Here is a 19,826-nt window from a genome sequence, read left to right as displayed (position 1 = left end):
TGCGAGTTATAAAATCAGAATTGGGAGATATAAACAAATTCTGAGATATATAGTCAGAATTACGAGATATATACTCACAATTCTGACTTTTTCTCGCAGTTCTGAGTTTATATCTCGCAATTAATTTTTTCTTGCAATTCTGCCTTTTTCCCTCAGAATTGTGAGTTATAAAGTCTAAGTTTGGGAGGAAAAAGAGACTGATATGTTCTAAGAATTGTGAGCTTATTGTATATCTCACAATTCAGAGTTTATATCTTACAATTTGTCAGAAAGTTAGAATTGCAAGAAAAAAAGTCAGAATTGAAAGACAAACTCTGAACTTTGGGAGAAAAAGTCAGATTTGCGACTTTACATCTCGTAGTTCTGAATTTATTTCTCACAATTCTGAGTTTAGATCATGCAATTCTGACTTTATTTTTTAGAATTGCAAGTTATATCTCACAATTCTGACTTTATAACTCGGAATTGCAAGAATCTTACAATTCTAAATAAGGCAATTGCAAGATATAAACTCGAAATTGCGAGAAAAAGTCAGAATTGTGACCTTACATCTTGCACTTTTGACTTTATTTCCCACAGTTGTGAGTTTATATTACGCAGCTGTGACATAACTTGCAATTCTGAGAAAAAAAAAGTCAGAATTGTGAGTTTATGGCTCTCAAAATTATGACTATTTCTGAGAATTGCGAGGTAATGTCTCACAGTTCTGACTTTATAACTCGTAATTTGAAGTTTATAGCTCACAATTCTATGAAAAAGTCAGAATTGCAAGATATAAAGTCAGACTTGTGACTACTTCTCGAAATTCTGACTTTATTTCTCAGAATTGCGAGTTTATGTCTCTCTCAATTCAGAACTGCAAGAAATAACTTAAAATTGTGAGAAAAAAATCTGAATTAAGACTTTTTCTCACAGTTGTAAGTTTATATGATGCAATTCTGACTTAACTTACAATTCTAAGAAAAAAATCGGAATTGCGAGATATAAAATCACAATTCTGAATTTATATCTCGCAATTCTGACTTCATTTCTTAGAATTGTGAATTTATATCTTACAATTCTATGAAAAAGTTAGAATTGCAAGATATAAACTTGTAATTGTGATGAAAAGTCAGAATTGTGACTATAAATTGTGAATTGTTATTAATTCAGTATTACGAGATATAATTGTGAGTTTATATCTCACGTTTCTGACTTTATAACTTGTAATTGTGTTAAATGAGAACTGCCAGATATAAACTCGTATTTCTGAGGAAAAAAGAATTGTGAGACAAGCATTTCTAAGAAAATTAATACCTTATACCTCATAATTAAAAGTTTATGCCTTGCAATTCTGTCTTTATTTCTTACAATTGAAAGTTTATACTCCACAATTCCGTCACAATTACCTTTATTTTTTTTATTCAGTGGCGGAAACAGGCTTCCATATTCCAGGTTTGTAGTTCAATTCTGAGAAGGTAAGTTTATTTACTTTCTTGACCTTGTATCTTTGGCTTACTAATGAAGTTAAGTTTAAATGTCCTAACCTTTGAACACCAGCTGCGCTTAAAGTCATTTAGGTTAACAGCTCACCACATAATCTTAACATTACGTTAAGACTTAACAGAGCTATTACTAAAGAGCTCATAGTTGCTTTATACTAAATTATGACAACCACTCATACGTAAAAGTTATATCATCAGAATCGTAAAAATGTAATCCGTCAGCTTTGCTTATTACTGTGTACTAGTCATTTCGTTTCAAGTTAGGTCAAAGTTTCTACTTACGCACGCCAAAGTTGACTGGAACGTCAGAACGCTGTTCAAGTTCAAACACAAACCGCGCCAAATTGCTACAGGATCAGCGTGCTCCTACAGCACGTGACGTCGTACATCCGGTGGATGCAGGGTTTCTTTTCGAGCAGCGGAGGGCGCATTTATTGTCTCTGGTAATTTAAATGGTCAGTTACTTTTGCTTGTGTGGTCGGGGAATATAAAGGTAGGGATGATTGCAGAACTACAGAAAGCTGTGCAGTGAGGTAAACAAATCCACGACACAGGAAAATTATTAAATAACCATCATGTTGCCTTTATTCACAAACAGATATGAGAAACACATACATGGAAATGAGCATTAGTGAGCATTAAAGCAAAACATTAAACACTTGGCACTGTAAGCTACTAACACATTGTATTTATTGCATTCTCACATTTTATACTGTTATAAGGTTGTGGAAGAGCTGTCTGAAAGTAAGAAAATGGCATACACAGCAAAGAGTTATCTTCTTTTGGACAACTGTCATGTTCTTATAATTTCATATGCCTTATACAAAGTTATGGTTCTGAATCTATAAGTGTTTACCTACTCCTCTTCTAAAAGACCAGGGTCTGCATTCACAAAACATTTTATCTTACCACTAAGAGTTCTCCTAAATAGCAGTAAGTTTTTTTTAAGTTTAAGAGTTTTCTCTTTAAACCTATTCAAAAAGCTGCTGAGAGAAACTTTTACTAAGGAATAAATATAAGTCTTAAGCTAAGAGTAAGGGCGGGGTTGACCTTGTTGCTATGGATGGATGTCAACATGCTTACTAACTATGCACACAGTGATTAGCTGATGCCACTTTCAAATAAAGATTTTAAAATGCAGGCCAAGTATATGTTCAGCTGGTTGTCAGCCTTTTACATGTGTGCTTCTCATAAACAATTCGCTGATATGCCTATAAAAAGCCTTTTTTATTAACAGTAGAATTATCATGGCTGATAGTAAGCAGCAAACATAGAAGAAAACCAAACTGGACGCAAGAGCAGCTGTTACTTCTTGCCCAACTGGTTAATGAAAACAAGGATATAATCAAAGGAAAATTTGGAGTTGGAACCTACAAAACCCAAAAAGTTGGATGGGAAAAAAAAGTGTTTCTAAAAAGTTTACGTTCCGAGGCAGATTGCCAGCAACAGTCATTTCAGGATAGTTTTTATTGACTTAGGAGTCCTCTTTCAATACTCCTAACGTTTGACAGATTTAGGAGCTAGTGTTATACTAAATACTTAATTATTTAGGAGTCCTAAATTTAGGATTGACTGGCCCATTATTTTTAAGATTTTCTCCTACATTTGCAAGTTATGAGCTACTTTTATCCTTAAGATGTTTCGTGAATACGGGCCAGATGAAGAAGTCCTAACCTCAATTATTTTACCAAAATAAGAATCGGACAAAACGCATGTTATTTTTATTTAGTACTGACCTGAAAAAGATATTTCACATAAAAGATGCTTATATATAATCCACAAGAGAAAATAGTTGAATTTACAAAAACAACCCTGTTCAGAAGTTTACATACGCTTGATTCTTAATACTGTGTTGTAACCTGAATGATCCACAGCTGTTTTTTTTTTTTTAATAGTGATAGTTGTTCATGAGTCCCTTGTTTGTCCGTATCAATTAAACTGCCTGCTGTTCTTCAGGTCCCACAAATTGTTTGGTTTTCCAGTTTGTGTATTTGAACAGTTTTTTTTACACTAAGGACAACTGTTACAGCTGTTACAGAAGGTTCAAATGCTCACTGATTCTCCAGAAGGAAATAATGCATTAAGAGCTGGGGGTGAAAACTTTTGAAGATTAGGGTAACTTAAACTTTTGTATTCTGGGAAACAAGTATCTTCTGTAGGCAGTACCAAATGTATGATATTTAGGTAAAATAAGAAAAAATGTACACATCTTTAAAAAAATTTACACTCCTGGCTCTTAAAGCATTGTTTTTACTTCTGGAGAAAAAGATTTAGTATGAAAAGATGGATCTCAAAATCATACAGTCATTGTTAGAAAGGGCTCAAAACTACAAAAATGCTGAAAAACCAAAGAATTTGTGGGGCCTGATGGATTTTTCTGAAGAACAGCAGGCAGTTTAACTGCTCAGGACAAAAAAAAAACAAAACAAAAAAAACAGTTGTGGATCATTCAGGTAACAACACAGTATTAAGAATCAAAGGTACATAAACTTTTGAATGGGGTCATTTTTATAAATTCAGCTATTATTTCCTCTTGTGGATTTCTGTTTTAAACTTTGTACTTTTAAATTAGATTTACCTTTTACTACTAGTTCATTACCTCATTTTGGATTCATGTTGTTCTTTAAACAGCAAAAGGCAACCAATGAAACTGAGGAATTGGAAGTTGCTTATATATCCTCTAAATCTCCAAGTAAACACTAATAAATGAATACAGCACTGTTTATCATTCCCAATAGAAACACTATGAGAAGTTATAAACTGGTGTCTGGAGTATTTCTTCAACTTTAAATGAGGCATGTAGCTCAAGATGGGGGGAAGAAACAAAGTTAAGAAATAAAGTTTATGAAGTGTAAAACCGCTCTCCTTTTGAAAGAGCTGATTATAGAAATGCCTACAGAGTACAAACTTGTCAGTGCGGCTCTACTAAAACCCTGTGAGGAGAGAAAGGTAAATCACACTTTATAAACACTTGACGGACATTATGAAACAACTGCACTGACTATCAGGATGAAGTGTTTCGGGAACAGCATGTGACTGTTCTAATAATATCACCAGTGGAAAAAACTAAAACAAGTCAAACAGGCTCTGTAGGCACACGGATACAGTGAATAGCGTGCAAACAAAAATCAAACAATCCAGCTTGAAATACTACTTACCTTCACTTTTAACTCACCCATCCTGAAGAGCCACACAACACTGTTTAGAGTCATTGGAAACAGAGTATCAAACATTCACTCATTCAACTTGGTCAGAGGTCATTGTAGAACAAGAAAAAGATACTGGAAGGTTTAAATCAATGCCTTTGGCTTTTTTTTATGAAGGGTTCAAGCGGAAAGTGCAATTTTAATACGAATCTCTTTGGCACTTTACACATGAGTGATCAAGTTTATACGTATGATAACGTGAGCGAGTGAGACAGGTAGAAATTAAGAGACTCTGAAAGAATTAAAAACGAGTGACATGAAAACGTTGCGTCTAAGTCAGTCGAATTTTTATTCAGGCGGCAAGATGACAGCGACTGGTAGAACAAGAATGTGTTTTCATAGGTTTAAATCAAAACAAGCATAAGTTTCGAACCTGCTCGAGTGGACAGTATGATAAAGAGAGCGGTTTCGGAGAAACAGTCGAGAAAACAGGCTTTTTACAAACGTACATTTTAAACAGAGGTGTACGCTAACAATAGGCAAACAGCAGTAGTACAAGTAGGACAGGAAACAATGTTGAGTACTCAGGAATATTTTCAATCACAAGCACGTCCATTTATAATGTGAAGTCTTTAAAAACTTTCTGAGTCTGCGGAGTCGGCAAATTTGTCTAATACAACGAGATTTCGAAATAAAGTGTAGATATTGCACTAATGATTCAGTGTTGTTTTTAATTTATTAGGCGGTTGGTCGGTTGCTCGGCTGTTTGCTTCCTTTGACCGGTGGTGCTTTATCCTAGGATGCGGCAGCGGATCCGAAAGTTGAGCGGCTGGTAGATGCGATGTGCTCGGTTAGCCGGTAGGATGTGATTGGTTGATCAGTCAGTTAGCATAGAGCTCCGCCCACAACAACCTCTTTACCCATTTCCTCTCTGTTCCTTCCCACTGGTCTCACTTATATCCAACATTACTTCTAACAACACCACAGCAAGGTTATTTGCCTAAACCAATGCAGTCAAAAGATGAGATTCAATTAAAAAAAATAAATATAAACTAAAAAAAAAAAGACAGTATAAAATTTGAATTTGGTTAGAGCCCATTAATAAATTCTAATTGCCTCCAAATTAACTCTCAGACTCGTGCAAAAAACAGTGAAAGCTAAAACACTTGAATATACCAAAACAAAAAAGGTTAACATTCAACACAACCAATTTTCTGTTGGGTAGACTATGCATGTTGAAATATCAATGCAAAAAATATATATATGTATATATATTTATATATCCAAGCGATCTTTTGTATTTTTTGAAGTGCATGCCAGAGTAAATTGAACTGAAGATGTATGATTGATTTATATATAAAAAAAAAAAAAACACTTTTAAGAAAATACTCAAACTGATATGCCTGGCAAATATTATACAACATAACATGCTATAAAATTCATGTGTGCTTAACTTCCTATTTGCTGTTCCTTCATCGGGCGGAGGTAAATGTATGAGTTAAATGAGTACAGTATTAGCTGATTGACCCGTTATCTAAAATAGCTACAACTATCACAGAATATTACAAAAAATATTCACCCCTAACTCCCTGATGGTAGATTACTCAGCTCCTCGAAAACAAGGGGACGGACAACTTCAATGCTTAGTAGCTACGGCTGAAGCCATTGCTGTACTTGTCCTCCAAATAATCATCCTTATCAAAGCCTGAGCCGAGAGAGTAGCGCTGATAGTGGGAGGAAGGAGCGGCGCTGGGGGGAGGGGGCGCAGAGCTAGCGCCATTGCGGGCAAAACCCCGGGCGAAGCCGGCAGAAGAGGGTGGAGGGGGAGGCGGAGGCAGAAGAGAGCGGCGACCGCCGAGAGGGCTGCGCTCACGGTAGTAGCGACCGGCGAGAGGAGGCGTGACGGGCCGCTGAGGGGGCGGAATGCGCCGGTCGTATGGATCCCGATCGTAAAAACGCGGGGATGGGGCGGCGTACGGGTCGTGGCGGAGGCCCCTCTCGTACACATCGCGCTCGTAGTAGGCGCGGGGTGGCGGCGGTGGGAGAGGAGGGGGTGGAAGTCGGCCACGAGGCGGATAGTAGTCACGGGGCGGCGGGCGTGGGGGGGGAAAGTGAGGATGGTGGTGTGGGTGAGGTGGATAGTGATGCGGCGGAGGAGGAAAATAGTCCTCCCCTCGGCCATTTCTGGATGGGTTACTGCGTGAGAGGGACACAAAGATCTTTTGGCCCTCTACTTTAGAGTGGTTCAGCTTCGAAATGGCCTCCAGAGCCTCACTTTCCCTCTGCATGTGAACGAAGGCGTAATTCTTCACGATGTCGCACTCCACCACCTTGCCGAACGGCTGGAAGAGCTCCTTGATTTTGGCGGCCGTGACACCTTCGGGAACATTGCCCACGTAGATCTTGGTGGCGTTGCGTACTTTGGTGGTGGCGTACTCGACGGTGATGCGTGAGCCGTTCACCTCGTGCTTGTGCAGAGCGGAGACGGCCTTCTGAGCCGCCTCTTCTTCATCCATGTGCACGAAGCCATAGTTTTTCAGAATGTCACAGTCGGACACGGCGCCGTACTTCTCGAATAAAGTACGGAGCTCGTCTTCTGTGGTCGCTGACGCTACATTGCCAACGAATATCTTCACCATTTTGGACAGGAAGAACAGCAGTGGGTTTGGGGATCAGTCTTTGGTTGATTCGCAAGTGCAAGGTATCAAACGAAGTTCCTAAGAGGAAAAGAAAAAACAACAGAGTCAAATAAACAGGCAAATATATGCAAAACTACTTTAGCAAGCAAAATGCAAAACACCACAACTTCCCTGCTGCCATTAATCATTTTTTCATTGGCATTTAAAGGATTACACCACTTTTATAATAATTTTCTGGATAATTTACTCACCCCAATGTCATCCAAGATATTCATGTCTTTCATCTATCAGTCACAAACAAAACTTTTAATATTATGTTTTTTGAGGAAAACATTACTGGATTTTCCTCCACATAGTGGACTTCAATGGTGCTCAACAGATTGGAGGTTAAAAATGCAGTTTCATTCCAGCTTCAAAGGGCTCTATACGATCCCAGCTGAGGAATCAGGGTCTTATCTAGCGAAACAATCTGTCATTTTCTTTTAAAAATAAATAAATATTTATACACTTTTGAACCACAAATGTTCATCTTGTATAGCGATGCACATGCATACTCTAACACACTCTGGTTCAAGACAGGGTATGTCAAAAACCTCCTCCATCTTCAAAATTGTCCTACATTGCTGTTTTACCTTTGTTTCTAAAGGGTTTTTGACCCTCCTTGCGCGTTCACTTTTTAAACACTGGGTCGGTACTTCTGCAGCGATGTAGGACAATGTTGAAATTGGAGGAGAAAATGAGATGGGAGTTTTTCGGCATGGGTATCACAGAGCTAACAAGACAAGCATTTGAGGTAAAAAGTATATAAATAAAAAGTATAAAAAGTACATTTTTTTGGAAAATGACTAATCATTTTGCCAGAGAAGACACGTATTCCTCCGCTGGGATCGTGTGGAGCCATTTAAAGCTGCACTGAAACTGCATTTTTAACCTTCAATTCGTTGAGCACCATTTAAGTCCACTATATGGAAAAAAAATATCCTGTAATGCATTTCTCAAAAAACTTAATTTCTTTGCATGGCATGAACATCTTGGATGACATGGGGGTGAGTAAATTATCAGGAAATTTTCATTTTGGAAGTGGAGTAATCTTTTAATAGACGTCACGATTTGGTCAGTTAGGCTGTGCAGCGAAATAAGCGATACTCGGATGTAAAGAAAAGCATAGATTGCACGGTTAAATTGCTACGGAGTAGGTTGTTATGCTAATTTATGCTGTCTAAACCACGGAAAAAAACGTGTGGAAGCTGCTAACTCATATAGAGGACTTAAGCAGAAAAGGACGCAATATTTTGAGAAACTAAAGTTAATAAGTGGTAAATACACTATTTATCTGACCAGAAAAGATAAAAACAAACACGAATTTTGTGAAGGTTCCAGCCCTAGAAATTCTGGTTCAGTTTGGCCACAAACACCTTTTGTTCCTCAGCCAGTTTTTGCACTCTTCTCCTTGATTTGTTATAACTTTTGGCAGTCTACAGTTGTCCAAATGTTAGTACAATTAGTACAGCCCAAAACATGACAATAATTAACATTTTCAGCAACAAAAATCATCTACATTTGCGAGTTCCGTTCGGTTCAGAGGCATTGATTATGTTCAGTGTATTAATAATAGCGGATAACGTTACTGTACTCAGCTTTACATGGGGTCCTGTTCGGGTTTATGTAAGTATTCTAAAGTATTGTAATTATTACTAAATGAAGCATTTATTAGAAATAATTACACTATTATCTCATGGCTGTGCTAAATGATACAGTTTAGCCAACACGCTACAAACTGAGCATCTGAACGCGACTGACCAATCAGAATCAAGCATGTCAGCGAACGCGTAATATTGATAGCATACTGGTTTCACTTTCAGGCTTTAGCGTTTAAAATCAAATCAAACAAATTTCAAATACAGTACACTCTCTTTTTTTACTCTTATTATGTGGTCAACACCAATTGTGTTGATTGTCCGAGTATATCTGTGATTTAATGTAGTAAAAGATGCATCTCAATCAGGCAATGGCTAAAGCTATCGTGCTAACGCCAGTATCTATGAGCTCCAGACTATGAAGTAACGTAAATGTGAAACATTTCAGTGAGGCAAGACTTTACAGTCATAACGACCCACTAAGAAAGGAATTGTACACTGTACCTTGTAAAATAAATGTTTGATTAATTTGCGATATTCTCGGTTCACGTGAGGACGACGTTGAGGATAAAGAGACCAACGTTATCGGACAACAGAAGGAATACATATTCTGCATCAGGATCATTCAAACGGTCGTGTCGTGTTTCTAATCGACGGGTGAAATACGAAGATAGGATTTTAAGTCTTTCATAAAGAGTAATCTTTAAAACTTACCTTCCAAGCGCAACTATACCGAAGACATGGATAAGCTCGCTGATAATGGATGATGACGGTGTCTAAGGCTCGTTTCAGGGTTGGGGGAGGGTCACATAAACGCTTAACAGTCTGAGAGTTGGCGCCTCCTACCGTTTAACCCCAGTTAGTGACAAAGTCCGACTCGTTTCTGCGAATCGGCTCTTTCGGACAGGTTGCTTCAAACAATAGAGCCAAATGATTCAGTTGTTATTAGGTAACCGCGTGATTACGTCAACACGTGGTCCCATTATTCACCTTTTTCTTCTTGTAAGATTGGGCGCGGCCATTTGTGAATTTTATGTCTGGCTTCCGGTCTCATCCGCGTTCACCTATTTTTAGCTGTACAAAATAGCTGGTTTTACTGCGTAATATTGCAATCTTGTGTTTCTTACCACATTTAAAAAAAAACAGAACAGACCGAAAACATTGCATTTTTTTACCATTTTTGGGAGAATAAAATGTTGTATAAAATCAAGCAAATTATATATGAACAAATCCCTCTGTAAAAACCTTCAGAATACAGACAGGAATAAAAATGTAAGGTTTGGTTTGTGTAAGTGCTACTGAAGTGGAGATTTATGGCTCAGTGTAGGAGAAAAAACTCATTTTGAGACAATGGCCTTTACAAATATGTATTGTCACTGAAATCTATTGACGCAAATAGATAAAGTTCTATAAAAGAAACACTTTTTGGATGTTTCCTTTCCACTAGTCTGAAAAAACAACAAATAAACACCAAAAAGCCCAAAATCTCAAACTTGACAGGTGCATGAAAAAAAGTGTTTTTGCCTGCAGTGTGTCCCCATAAATCAGTCAGATTTAGTGTGATCTGTGATCCGACTCCGAAAAACAATTCATTCACGATTCGGAAATCACTACCCCAGATGTGCACATGACAGAGGTTGTATCCGGTGTCATTTTTTCTTTCCTTCCTCTGATTGTTAAGCTCAGTTTACAACAAAATGCCCCAGTATTTGAACCAGACATAACCCAATTTACAAATATGGATGTATGATGCTGGGTTAAGATGTCCACCTTATTTTTCAATGCTCAAGTATAAGCTGTTTTCTGGTAATGTGTGAGACTTCCGGTTCATAAGCCGCCATAGGGAAATGACAGGAAGAATAACATAGTGCAGTAAATGGTTAAACTGTTTGCCGAACACATTAAACTTACAAATGGCTGTGGCTGATCTTACTGGAAAAATAAGGTGGATATTCTCTTTTCCTAACCTGAAGGCTCTAAAAACATCTCCAAAAATGAAAGATAATTAGAATAGTATCATAAACCAAGAATAAACTGTTTAGCACTTTATAATTAATATATAATAAATGTTATATGTTTAACAGACCAGTAATTACGACAGCGTTTCAGTGCCACGTTAAAAAAAAAGAAAAAAAAAAGAAACTAAGATTAGGAGATTGCAATATTTCGAGAATAAAGTCAAAATATTATGAGAACAAATTCAAAATAAAGTTGAAATATAAAAAACACAAAGCACAAAATTATTGTGATTACTGGGTGGCTGGCACACTAAAAATAATAAATGGAAGATGTTAAATATTATTCCAATCATTCGCTGTACTGTACTGTGAATAAAACAGCTTGTGAATAGTCACTTTTATACCTCTGAAAAGACAACAGCATAACTGTTAACGAGTTCGACTCTAACCTTTAGAATGTTTTATAGTTGTTTTTAATTAAATAAATGTGAGGAATGAAAGATTGGACACCACAGACATTTTTGCGGAGTAGGTGGTGGAATTTTCATAATCAAAACAGTAGGCTATAATTGAATGACAGAATGTTTCATTGTAATCGAAAAGACGATTGATTCACAACTTTTTGACATTGTTTGTATTTTCACTATAAAACTGACTGATTTTGAAAGCTGAGACTATTTTATATTAAAAGTAACAAAAGCACAAAGCTTATTGCTATTTTTGGGTAGCTGGCGCACTACAAAGAGGACTAATGAATGCAATCGAAGTCTTAAAATATTATTTTTTAAAACATACTGTCATACCATGAGTATAACACATGGTATGATTTATGCTAATAATTCCATATACTGTATATTCAAGTAAATTCCTTAAATAACTTCTCCCAGTGCTCCCAATGTGGGCCATTTTCATACTCAGGCTATACTCTCAAAATATTATAACTTTATTTGCTACGATTTTAATTCTCGAAAACATTTCGACTTTATTCTTGAAACATTTCACCTTTATTCTCAAAACATTTCAACTTTATTCTCGACTTTGCTCTAAACATTTAGACTTTTTTCTTGAGTTTTTTTTTTTCCAAGCTTATTCTCGACTTTGCTCTAAACATTTCCCCCCGGTTTCACAGATAAGGCTTAAGCCTAGTCCTAGACTAAAATGTAAGTCTGAGCTGTTTCAACTGAAACAAAATTGCACTGATTGATCTTAAAATATATCAGTGCCTTTGTTTTGTCTCAAGATGCACACCAGTAATGTTTTTTTTTCCAAGCATGTTTATAAAAATGACTTAAATGTCCTAATTGAACTATGGCTTAATCCTGGCTTAGTCTAAGCCCCGTCTGTGAAACCGGGCCTTCGACTTTTTTCTCAAGCTTATTTTTTTCAAGCTTATTTTAGACTTTGCTCAAAACATTTGGACTTTATTCTCGAAACATTGACTTTCAGCCTCATTCTCGAAACAGTTTGACTTTATTTTCGACTTTATTCTTGAAACATTTCAACTTTATTCCCGACTAGACAAAACATTTAAACTTTATTCTCGAAACATTCTGACTTTATTCTCGACTTTGCATTAAACATTTCGTCTTTATTCTTGAAATATTTTGACTTTATTCCCTTTCATTTTTGATTTTTACATTTTTTTTAGTGTGACACTAAAATGCCACTGTAAGTAATGTACATTTAAACTGAAATGTAAAGATATGAATCCAATTAATAACATCTATTTAAATGGTGAATGTAATTCTCAAATGATATTAATGAATATTATGAAGGAAAGTGTTACCCTAAAACAAACAAACACGCAAAAACTGGCACCTAAATTGTTTCTAAGAGCTCTCTCAATTGGAGATATTTTAGAAAGTAAATAGTTTTATTTATATCGCATGCTCTTTAAATCAATTAAAGAACAACAGCATATTTAAAATGTAGCTTGAAGGAAATAAAAACAATGCACTAAAATAAAAGAAGAATATTGTTCATAAACAACTGAACACAAATCATCCAACGTCTGGTTTATTCATATAATAATATTAATAATTATCTTCTCCAGAGAAAGGCAACGAAACACAGACTCATTCCAGTGCAGCAGATTGGATCCAACCAGCAATTCTTAATTACACTACAATCCACCAATAATTACTTAATTGGCCCTTAATTAGTTTCAGATATATAACCCCTGCAGTAGAGGAAAAAACAAAAACAAACAACAAAAAAACTAATTGTCTGGGCATAGAGTGCAAAGAGGTGATTCACCTCCAGTGCACCGAGGGTTCAAGTCAACACTTCCATTTCAGCTCAAATAAGACACTGTACTGTGATGAAGAAATGGGGCAGAGGTTACGGATTAGCTACCATATCATTGGCTAGATAAGAACCAATCAGAGCATGATGAGTGGATATGATCATTCAAATGATGGCTCTACTGAACGTGCCTAGCCTCGAATTTGTGTTGTACATTCAGAGCGTCAACCGCCAATCTCTCCATCTCTGCTCATCACAGCTAACCTGGAATTGGAAGTAAGATCAAGTAATGTGGTGGTGGTTTGCCATTGTTTGTGTTTAGTGGATGGAACAAGGAATAAGGACCAGGGTATGGGGGAAGAGTTAGATACAGCTTTCCATGACAGTAGCTGGTTCGCGTTTGTAGAAAAAAAAAAGTTACTGGCAAACAATTCCAGTTTATTAACACCAACCTCTTCTCGCTGTTTACTGAACTGAGGACAACTGTGAGGTCCAAGAAAAACCACAACATCTGAACGAAACTGCCACAAATAAAGATGACAACACAAAGTATTCGAGGGGGGTGAGTAAGGAACAGAAAACCCAAACCAAGACAGAACACCTCCCCCAAAAAATAAACCCCCTGAAAAATGTCTATATGCACAAATGTCCCCCATGAACCTGCCTTACACCTTTCCCCCCTTTACAGCCTCGAGACTCTTCATTGCTGCCGTAGAGCTCACAACTCCTCACAGTGCCTCACACAAGGGCTCCAGCCATTCCTCTGGATTCACAGAAAAGCTCGTCTTCCTCACAGTTTTAGCTCGTTTGCGACCTTCGAGGCGATGTTCTTGAAGGCGATGGAGGTTCCGGAGATCCTCTTGAAGCGCACCCCGTTGAGCGAGAGGCGAGGTAGCTTGCACACCTCCATCTCCCACTGGACGAAGTCGTCGTGCGCGGGGTTGCCCGAAACGCAGAGGAGCATGAAGCGCTCGCGCAGCTCGTACTCGCAGCTGTTGGAGTCCAGAACTTTCCGGATCTCCTTCATCATTTCGTTGGGCTCCATGGAGGAGGTGGTCTTCATGCTCCAGGTGAAGCGCAGGGAGCGTGGCTTGGTGTCCTTGGAGGCCTGGGTGGACGAGGGTATGCTGGACGCTGGAGAAGAGGAAGAAAAGGAGTCCTTGTTTTCGTCGCCAGGCAGTCCTTGGGTACCTTTCTCCATCTTGTCTGCAGTGCTCAACATGGGTCTTTGAGAGAGGCACAAACAGGAAAATGAAGGTGAACATGAGGAAAATGAGGATAAAAGTTTGCTTTAAAACTTCAAATCAACATGATTAGATGTTTTTATCATCAACACAAAACACCAATATGGTCCTATGGTGGAAGACTACAATGCAGTCAAAACCGTCCACTAAGTGGACATCTGTAAGGTGCTCTTGGGGGGTAAAAACAAGAACAAAAAAGTATAAAAATATACAGCACTGTTCAAAAGTTTGGGATCAGAAAGATTTGTATTTATTTTTACGTTCAAAGTTGCATTTATTTAATCCAAAATACAGAAAAAGCAGTAATATTATTGCCATTTAAAATAATGGTTTACTATTTTAATATACTTTAAAACAATTTATTCCTTTGAAGCAAAGCTGAATTATCAGCATCATTACGTCAGTCTTCAGTGTCACATGATCCTTCAGAAATCATTCTAATATGCTGACTTATTAATATTAGAAACTTTCGCTGTTTAGTATTTTTTAGTACCTGTGATACTTTTCTTTTAGGATTCTTTGATAAATTAAGGAGGAAAAAAAAGAAAACAGCATTTATTTAAAAAATAAGTATTTTGTAATAAACTACCGCTCAAATGTTTGTGGTCGGTAATTTTTTTCTTCTGAAAGATATTTTTGTTGTGTTCAATTAATAAAAAGTGATGATGAAGACTTATAGTGTTAAAAATATTTCTATTTTGAATAAATGCTGTTGTTTTTAACTTTTTATTCATCAATGTATCTTAAAAAAAAGTATCACAGGTTGCAAAAAAAAAAATTAAGCAGCAAAAAACATTTCCAACATTAATAAATCAGCATATTAAAATGATTTCTAAAGGATTATGTGACAGTGAAAACTGGAGTAATGGATATTAAAAATTCAGCTTTGCATTATGTGAATAAATTATATTTCACAGTATATTAAAATAGAAAATAGTTAATTTTAATTGTAATAATATTTCACAATTTCACTTTTTTTAAAAAATAATACATTCTTGGCTCTATTCGAAGTGCATAATTTAAAAAAAAATTATTGCAGACCTTATTAGATACTAAGAAATTCTTGCCTGTAAAAGGAAAACGCACTACAGTTGAAAAGTTTGGGGTCAGTAACATTAAGGAATTAATAGTTTTATTTAGCAGGGACACATTTAATCGTTCAAATTTGATAATTACAAAAAAATACTACTAATAAATGAAGTTTATTAAAAGTTTTTTAATTCACCAAAGAATTCTGTACAAAAGTATCAGCTTCCACAAATGTTAACTGTTTTAACATTGATAATGTTTCTTGAGCTCCAAATCCTCATACTAAAATACTTTCTGAAGGATCATGTGACACTGAAGACTGGAGTAACAGCTGCTGAAAATTCAGCTTTGCCATAAGTATATTAAATTTTACAATATATTTAAAAAAAACTAATTTAATAAGTAATATTTCACAATATTACCTTTCACTGTATTTTTTTTATTCCAATAAATGTAGCCTTTTGGAGTTTGAAACACTTTTTAAAAACATTTAAAAATCTTCCAGACCTCAAACATTTGAACAGTCGTTTACAATTTGATTATGTCTTATCTTGCAAGTCGTCCAATGATTTAAAAGAAAAATACCCAGTTGACTCCGCACTCAAACAAAACATGAATCATTCATTTAAAAAAGTCTTAGTAATGATTCAGTGATTTGAGCAGTGCGCTTCTGTGGATAAATGATTTTTATTAGTCAGCCGTTGTCCTCACCTGCTGGCCTCATCTTGACCCTCTCCCTCATACGGACTCCTCAAAGAAAACCAACAAGTTTAGTCCCTCAATTCAAGATATCTTATTACTGCTAGCTAAACACTAATCCTGTTCAGGTAGATTTTGGTATAAATATCGTACTATGCTGATCAAACTTAAAATATCTTTTTACAGTCCTTCACCACCTTCTTGACCATTAAATTTTAATTAATTCATCATTTTAAACTCTGAACCTTGGGATCAACACACACTCACATAAGCCACTCTGTATTTATGTATATGTAGATATTTAAAACAGACAGCAAATATCTGATGTGGCAGACTATGTGTTAAGTGCAAATTTGGATATTCTTTGTGTACATGATGCAGTCTGATAATGTAAGATCATATGTAGCCCTAGACCACAAAACCAGTCTTAAGTAGCATATTTGTAGCAACAACCAAAAATACATTGTATGGGTCAAAATATAGATTTTTGTTTTATGCCAAAAATCATTAGATAATTGGATAATATTCCATGAAGATATTTTGTAAATTTCCTATTGTAAATATATCAAAACTTAACTTTTGATTAGTAATATGCATTGCTAAGAACTTCATTTGGACAACTTTTAAGGTTGATTTTCTCAATATTTAGAGTTTTTTTTGCACCCTCAGATTCCAGATTTTAAATAGTTGTATCTCAAACAAATACTGTCTTATCGTAACAAACTCATACAGCAATGGAAAGCTTATTTAGCTTCTTTAGCTAAATCTCTTGAGACTGGTTTTGTGGTCCAGGGTCACATAACCTCAAAAGGAATGAAAAACAATTTCAAATCTCAATTCAAATCCAAATGCAAATTTAGTAGTGTCTTCAGTATAGTGTTCCCTTTGCTCTGTCAGAAATGAAGTGTAAAAATGTATATCTTGGTATTTTTCTCATGTGTGTATTGTACAGCTGAACAAGTGACTTCAGTGAGGTGTGTGTTGAATGATACATTCGGACGGGGAGACCAGCCACCTCCAAAACAGCGCAGCACGAGAACGAAGGGACAAAAGCAGCACGCCTGTTTTTTAGTGCAGCCATATAAGAATAAGCAGTAGACCGTAAGAGCAGGCGTCACCCTTTACAACCCTCACCATGAAAACACGACTGACATCCTTTATCAACCCTGCCTAGCTGTGCACTTCTATCTGCAAACTATGAACTTCCCTGACCTATTAAAAATCAAATAAATCAAGCTTTGGGTGAAGATTTAGTTGCCATCAACAGAATATACAGTGGGGGCCAGAATTATTAGAACACTAGTATTTTCACCAGCTAAAATGGTTTTAAATCAGTTATCTTTTGCTGTGGTGTGTCAAGTCGGAAATATCAGCTTACATTTCCAAACATCCATCAAGAAGTCTGACAACATCTCATCCTCATCCAGTCTGTCTGGAATGACATGAAGAAACAGAACAAACCGAGACAGACTAAATCTAGAACAACTGAGGCAATGTCTCCAAGACGCTTCAAGAAATCTACCTGCAAAGCTACAGTACTGTTAAAAGCATATGTCATAAATAGGTTTTCTTTATCAATTAACTTCTATTAACTTATTTGGTGTGACCATCCTTTGTGTTTAAAGCAGCTTTTGCCCTATGTGCATTTGTGCATAGTTTGTCAGGTAGCTTTGCAGGTATGTTTCTTGAAGCATCTTGGAGACATTGCCACAGTTCTTCTTGATTTAGTGCGTCTCAGTTTGTTGTGTTTCTTCATGTCATTCCAGACAGACCGGATGATGATAAGATCAGATCTCTGTGTGGAGCACTGATTGTTGTTAGACTCTTTTTGCACAAACAAAAATCTACAAATTAAAATTATTACAATTAATGGCAAAATGAATGTTTAGAAATGTAAACTGATATTTCCGACTGACACACTGCAGCAAAAGATAGAAATAACAGACTTACAACCATTTTTAGCTGAAAATACTAGTGTTCTAATACTTTTGGCCACCACTGTAAATGACAAAAAAAGTCTAAATAATGCCTAATACTTTCCATACACTGTAAAAAGTTTTCGCCAGTTTCAACTTAAAAACTTAAGTTTAGCAGCTGCCTTAAGATTTTAAGTTAAATCAACTTAAGTCACTTCAACTCACAAGTTAAACCAACTCATTTTTATTGTAATAAGTTAAAATGATTTGTAGTTTTAAGCTGATTTAACTTAAAATTTTAAGGCAGCTGCTGAACTTAGGTTTAAGTTGAATCTGGTGAAAACTTTTTACAGTGTACTTTGACAATATTTATGATAATAACAACAACATTATATCAACACTTTAATACAATAATGGTGTTGTTAATAAACTAAAATTACAATTTAAGTCTCACAAGCCCTAAAGGGATAGTTCACCCAAAAATGAAAATTGTGTCATCAATTACTCACCCTCATGTCATTTTAAACCAATAAGACCTTCGTTCATTTTTGCAAGGCCCTCAAGACTATTGTAACAATGTCCTTACTACCTTTCTGGGCCTTGAATGTGTCAGTTGCGTTGATGTCTATGCAGGGTCAGAAAGTTGTCAGATTTCATCAAAAATATTTTAATTTGTGTTCTGAAGATGAACAAAGGTCTTACAGGTTTGAAACGACATAAGCGAGTTATAACAATTTTCATTATTGGGTAAACTAATGCTCAGAATAGTAACAGTAACGGTTTTCAAAATGACTTGCATTTTTTAGTGAGTCAGTTAAGAGCAGCTCAGCCAGTTTAGTGAGTCGATTTCTTAGACTAGTCATCAGACTACAACTGTCAAGCTGTGTTTGTTGTGGAAACTTCAATAGAAAGAGTTATGTGTCTCTCTAAAGCAGCGCCTAGTCTTTGTCTTTCATCACATTTAAACAGCTAAAGCATTTTTTACTTTGCCACTGTAGACTCGGCTGTACGATTTAGTATTTTAGTAGATAACCTGCGTTTAGGAAATGATTTATCAAGAGTCCTGTCAAACTTGTATTACACCATCATTTAACTGCATTGTAGGAGTGTAGTCATGTTGCATGATGACAGCACAGACGAGGGCGCAGGAAGACCATTTCACAAGATCTGCAGCACAACGCACATGACCGGACTCCATGAGTTCACATGAGAGAGGAGCGGGATGTGATGCAATTGAAAGAAGGATGTGTTATTCACCGAGGAAAGAGGAGGAAGGCAGAGGAGTGAGTCAGGCAATGGACGCAGAGCATTAGTAAAGAATAATACCATGAAAAGGTATGCATATGGAACAAAAATAAATGTTGGTTCAAGACACAAGACATCACAGAAGGAATATAGAGCACAGGAAAAAAGACAATGTCTTGGGAAAACGCAAGGGTATAGCGTTATTGCCTACCTTCTGGGAAATCTGAATGAGAGATTTCTACAAAAAGAAAATTAGAGAAAAGGGAAAAAGTGTTTCTTACATGTGCATGAACCATTGAAAATCTCTCAAAAAAGATGAAACACATCCTGTCTGGCCAATAGATAAAGAGGTTAAAAGGGTTCTTTATGAAACCTACAACAGGTTTTTCTGACCATTAGTGGTAGCTGGGGGCGGTAAAAAGGGCACTAGGGTTTGTAGTCAGATTAAGGAATATGAATTATACTTTATGAAGTTACACAGGGCTGTTTAAGGTTGCTGAAGAAACTGAATTGTAAATGCATTGCATGAACGATGAATGTTAGATTAGGGTCCGGTTTGCAGGGTTCCCACAACTTTTTGGAAAT

At 36.3% G+C, this 19,826-nt stretch overlaps 2 protein-coding genes across 11 annotated transcripts in view; both read right to left on the bottom strand.

The window, feature by feature from the left end:
• Positions 1 to 4,955: 4,955 nt before the first annotated feature.
• LOC141292935 (uncharacterized) lies at positions 4,956 to 9,698 on the bottom strand. The gene is made up of 2 exons (XM_073824985.1): positions 9,621 to 9,698; positions 4,956 to 7,347 (listed from the first exon to the last, which is right to left on the bottom strand). Exon 2 carries the CDS (start codon positions 7,267 to 7,269, stop codon positions 6,274 to 6,276), a length of 996 nt encoding a protein of 331 aa, XP_073681086.1. The 5' UTR covers positions 7,270 to 7,347; positions 9,621 to 9,698; the 3' UTR covers positions 4,956 to 6,273.
• A 3,166-nt stretch (positions 9,699 to 12,864) lies between these two features.
• Positions 12,865 to 19,826, bottom strand: part of mark2a (MAP/microtubule affinity-regulating kinase 2a) — a 55,102-nt gene continuing 48,140 nt past the window's right edge. For 6 of the 10 annotated variants that reach the window (XM_073824806.1, XM_073824814.1, XM_073824809.1 and 3 more), the window contains 3 exons: positions 19,453 to 19,479; positions 16,093 to 16,131; positions 12,865 to 14,334 (listed from right to left, as the gene is read on the bottom strand). In XM_073824806.1, coding sequence (XP_073680907.1) covers positions 13,899 to 14,334; positions 16,093 to 16,131; positions 19,453 to 19,479 — 502 coding nt within the window. In that variant the 3' untranslated portion in view covers positions 12,865 to 13,898. The remainder of the gene's footprint in view (positions 14,335 to 16,092; positions 16,132 to 19,452; positions 19,480 to 19,826) is intronic. The other 4 variants (XM_073824808.1, XM_073824811.1, XM_073824812.1 and 1 more) reach the window with 3 other exon arrangements.

The sequence above is a fragment of the Garra rufa genome, chromosome 19 (genome assembly GCF_049309525.1).
Source record: "Garra rufa chromosome 19, GarRuf1.0, whole genome shotgun sequence".
NCBI classification, from domain to species: domain Eukaryota; kingdom Metazoa; phylum Chordata; class Actinopteri; order Cypriniformes; family Cyprinidae; genus Garra; species Garra rufa.
This window is presented reverse-complemented; position numbering and strand designations above follow the sequence as displayed.

Excerpts from the sequence above, each read along its gene's own strand:
- LOC141292935 (XM_073824985.1), bottom strand. The coding sequence starts at position 7,269 with ATGGTGAAGATATTCGTTGGCAATGTAGCGTCAGCGACCACAGAAGAC.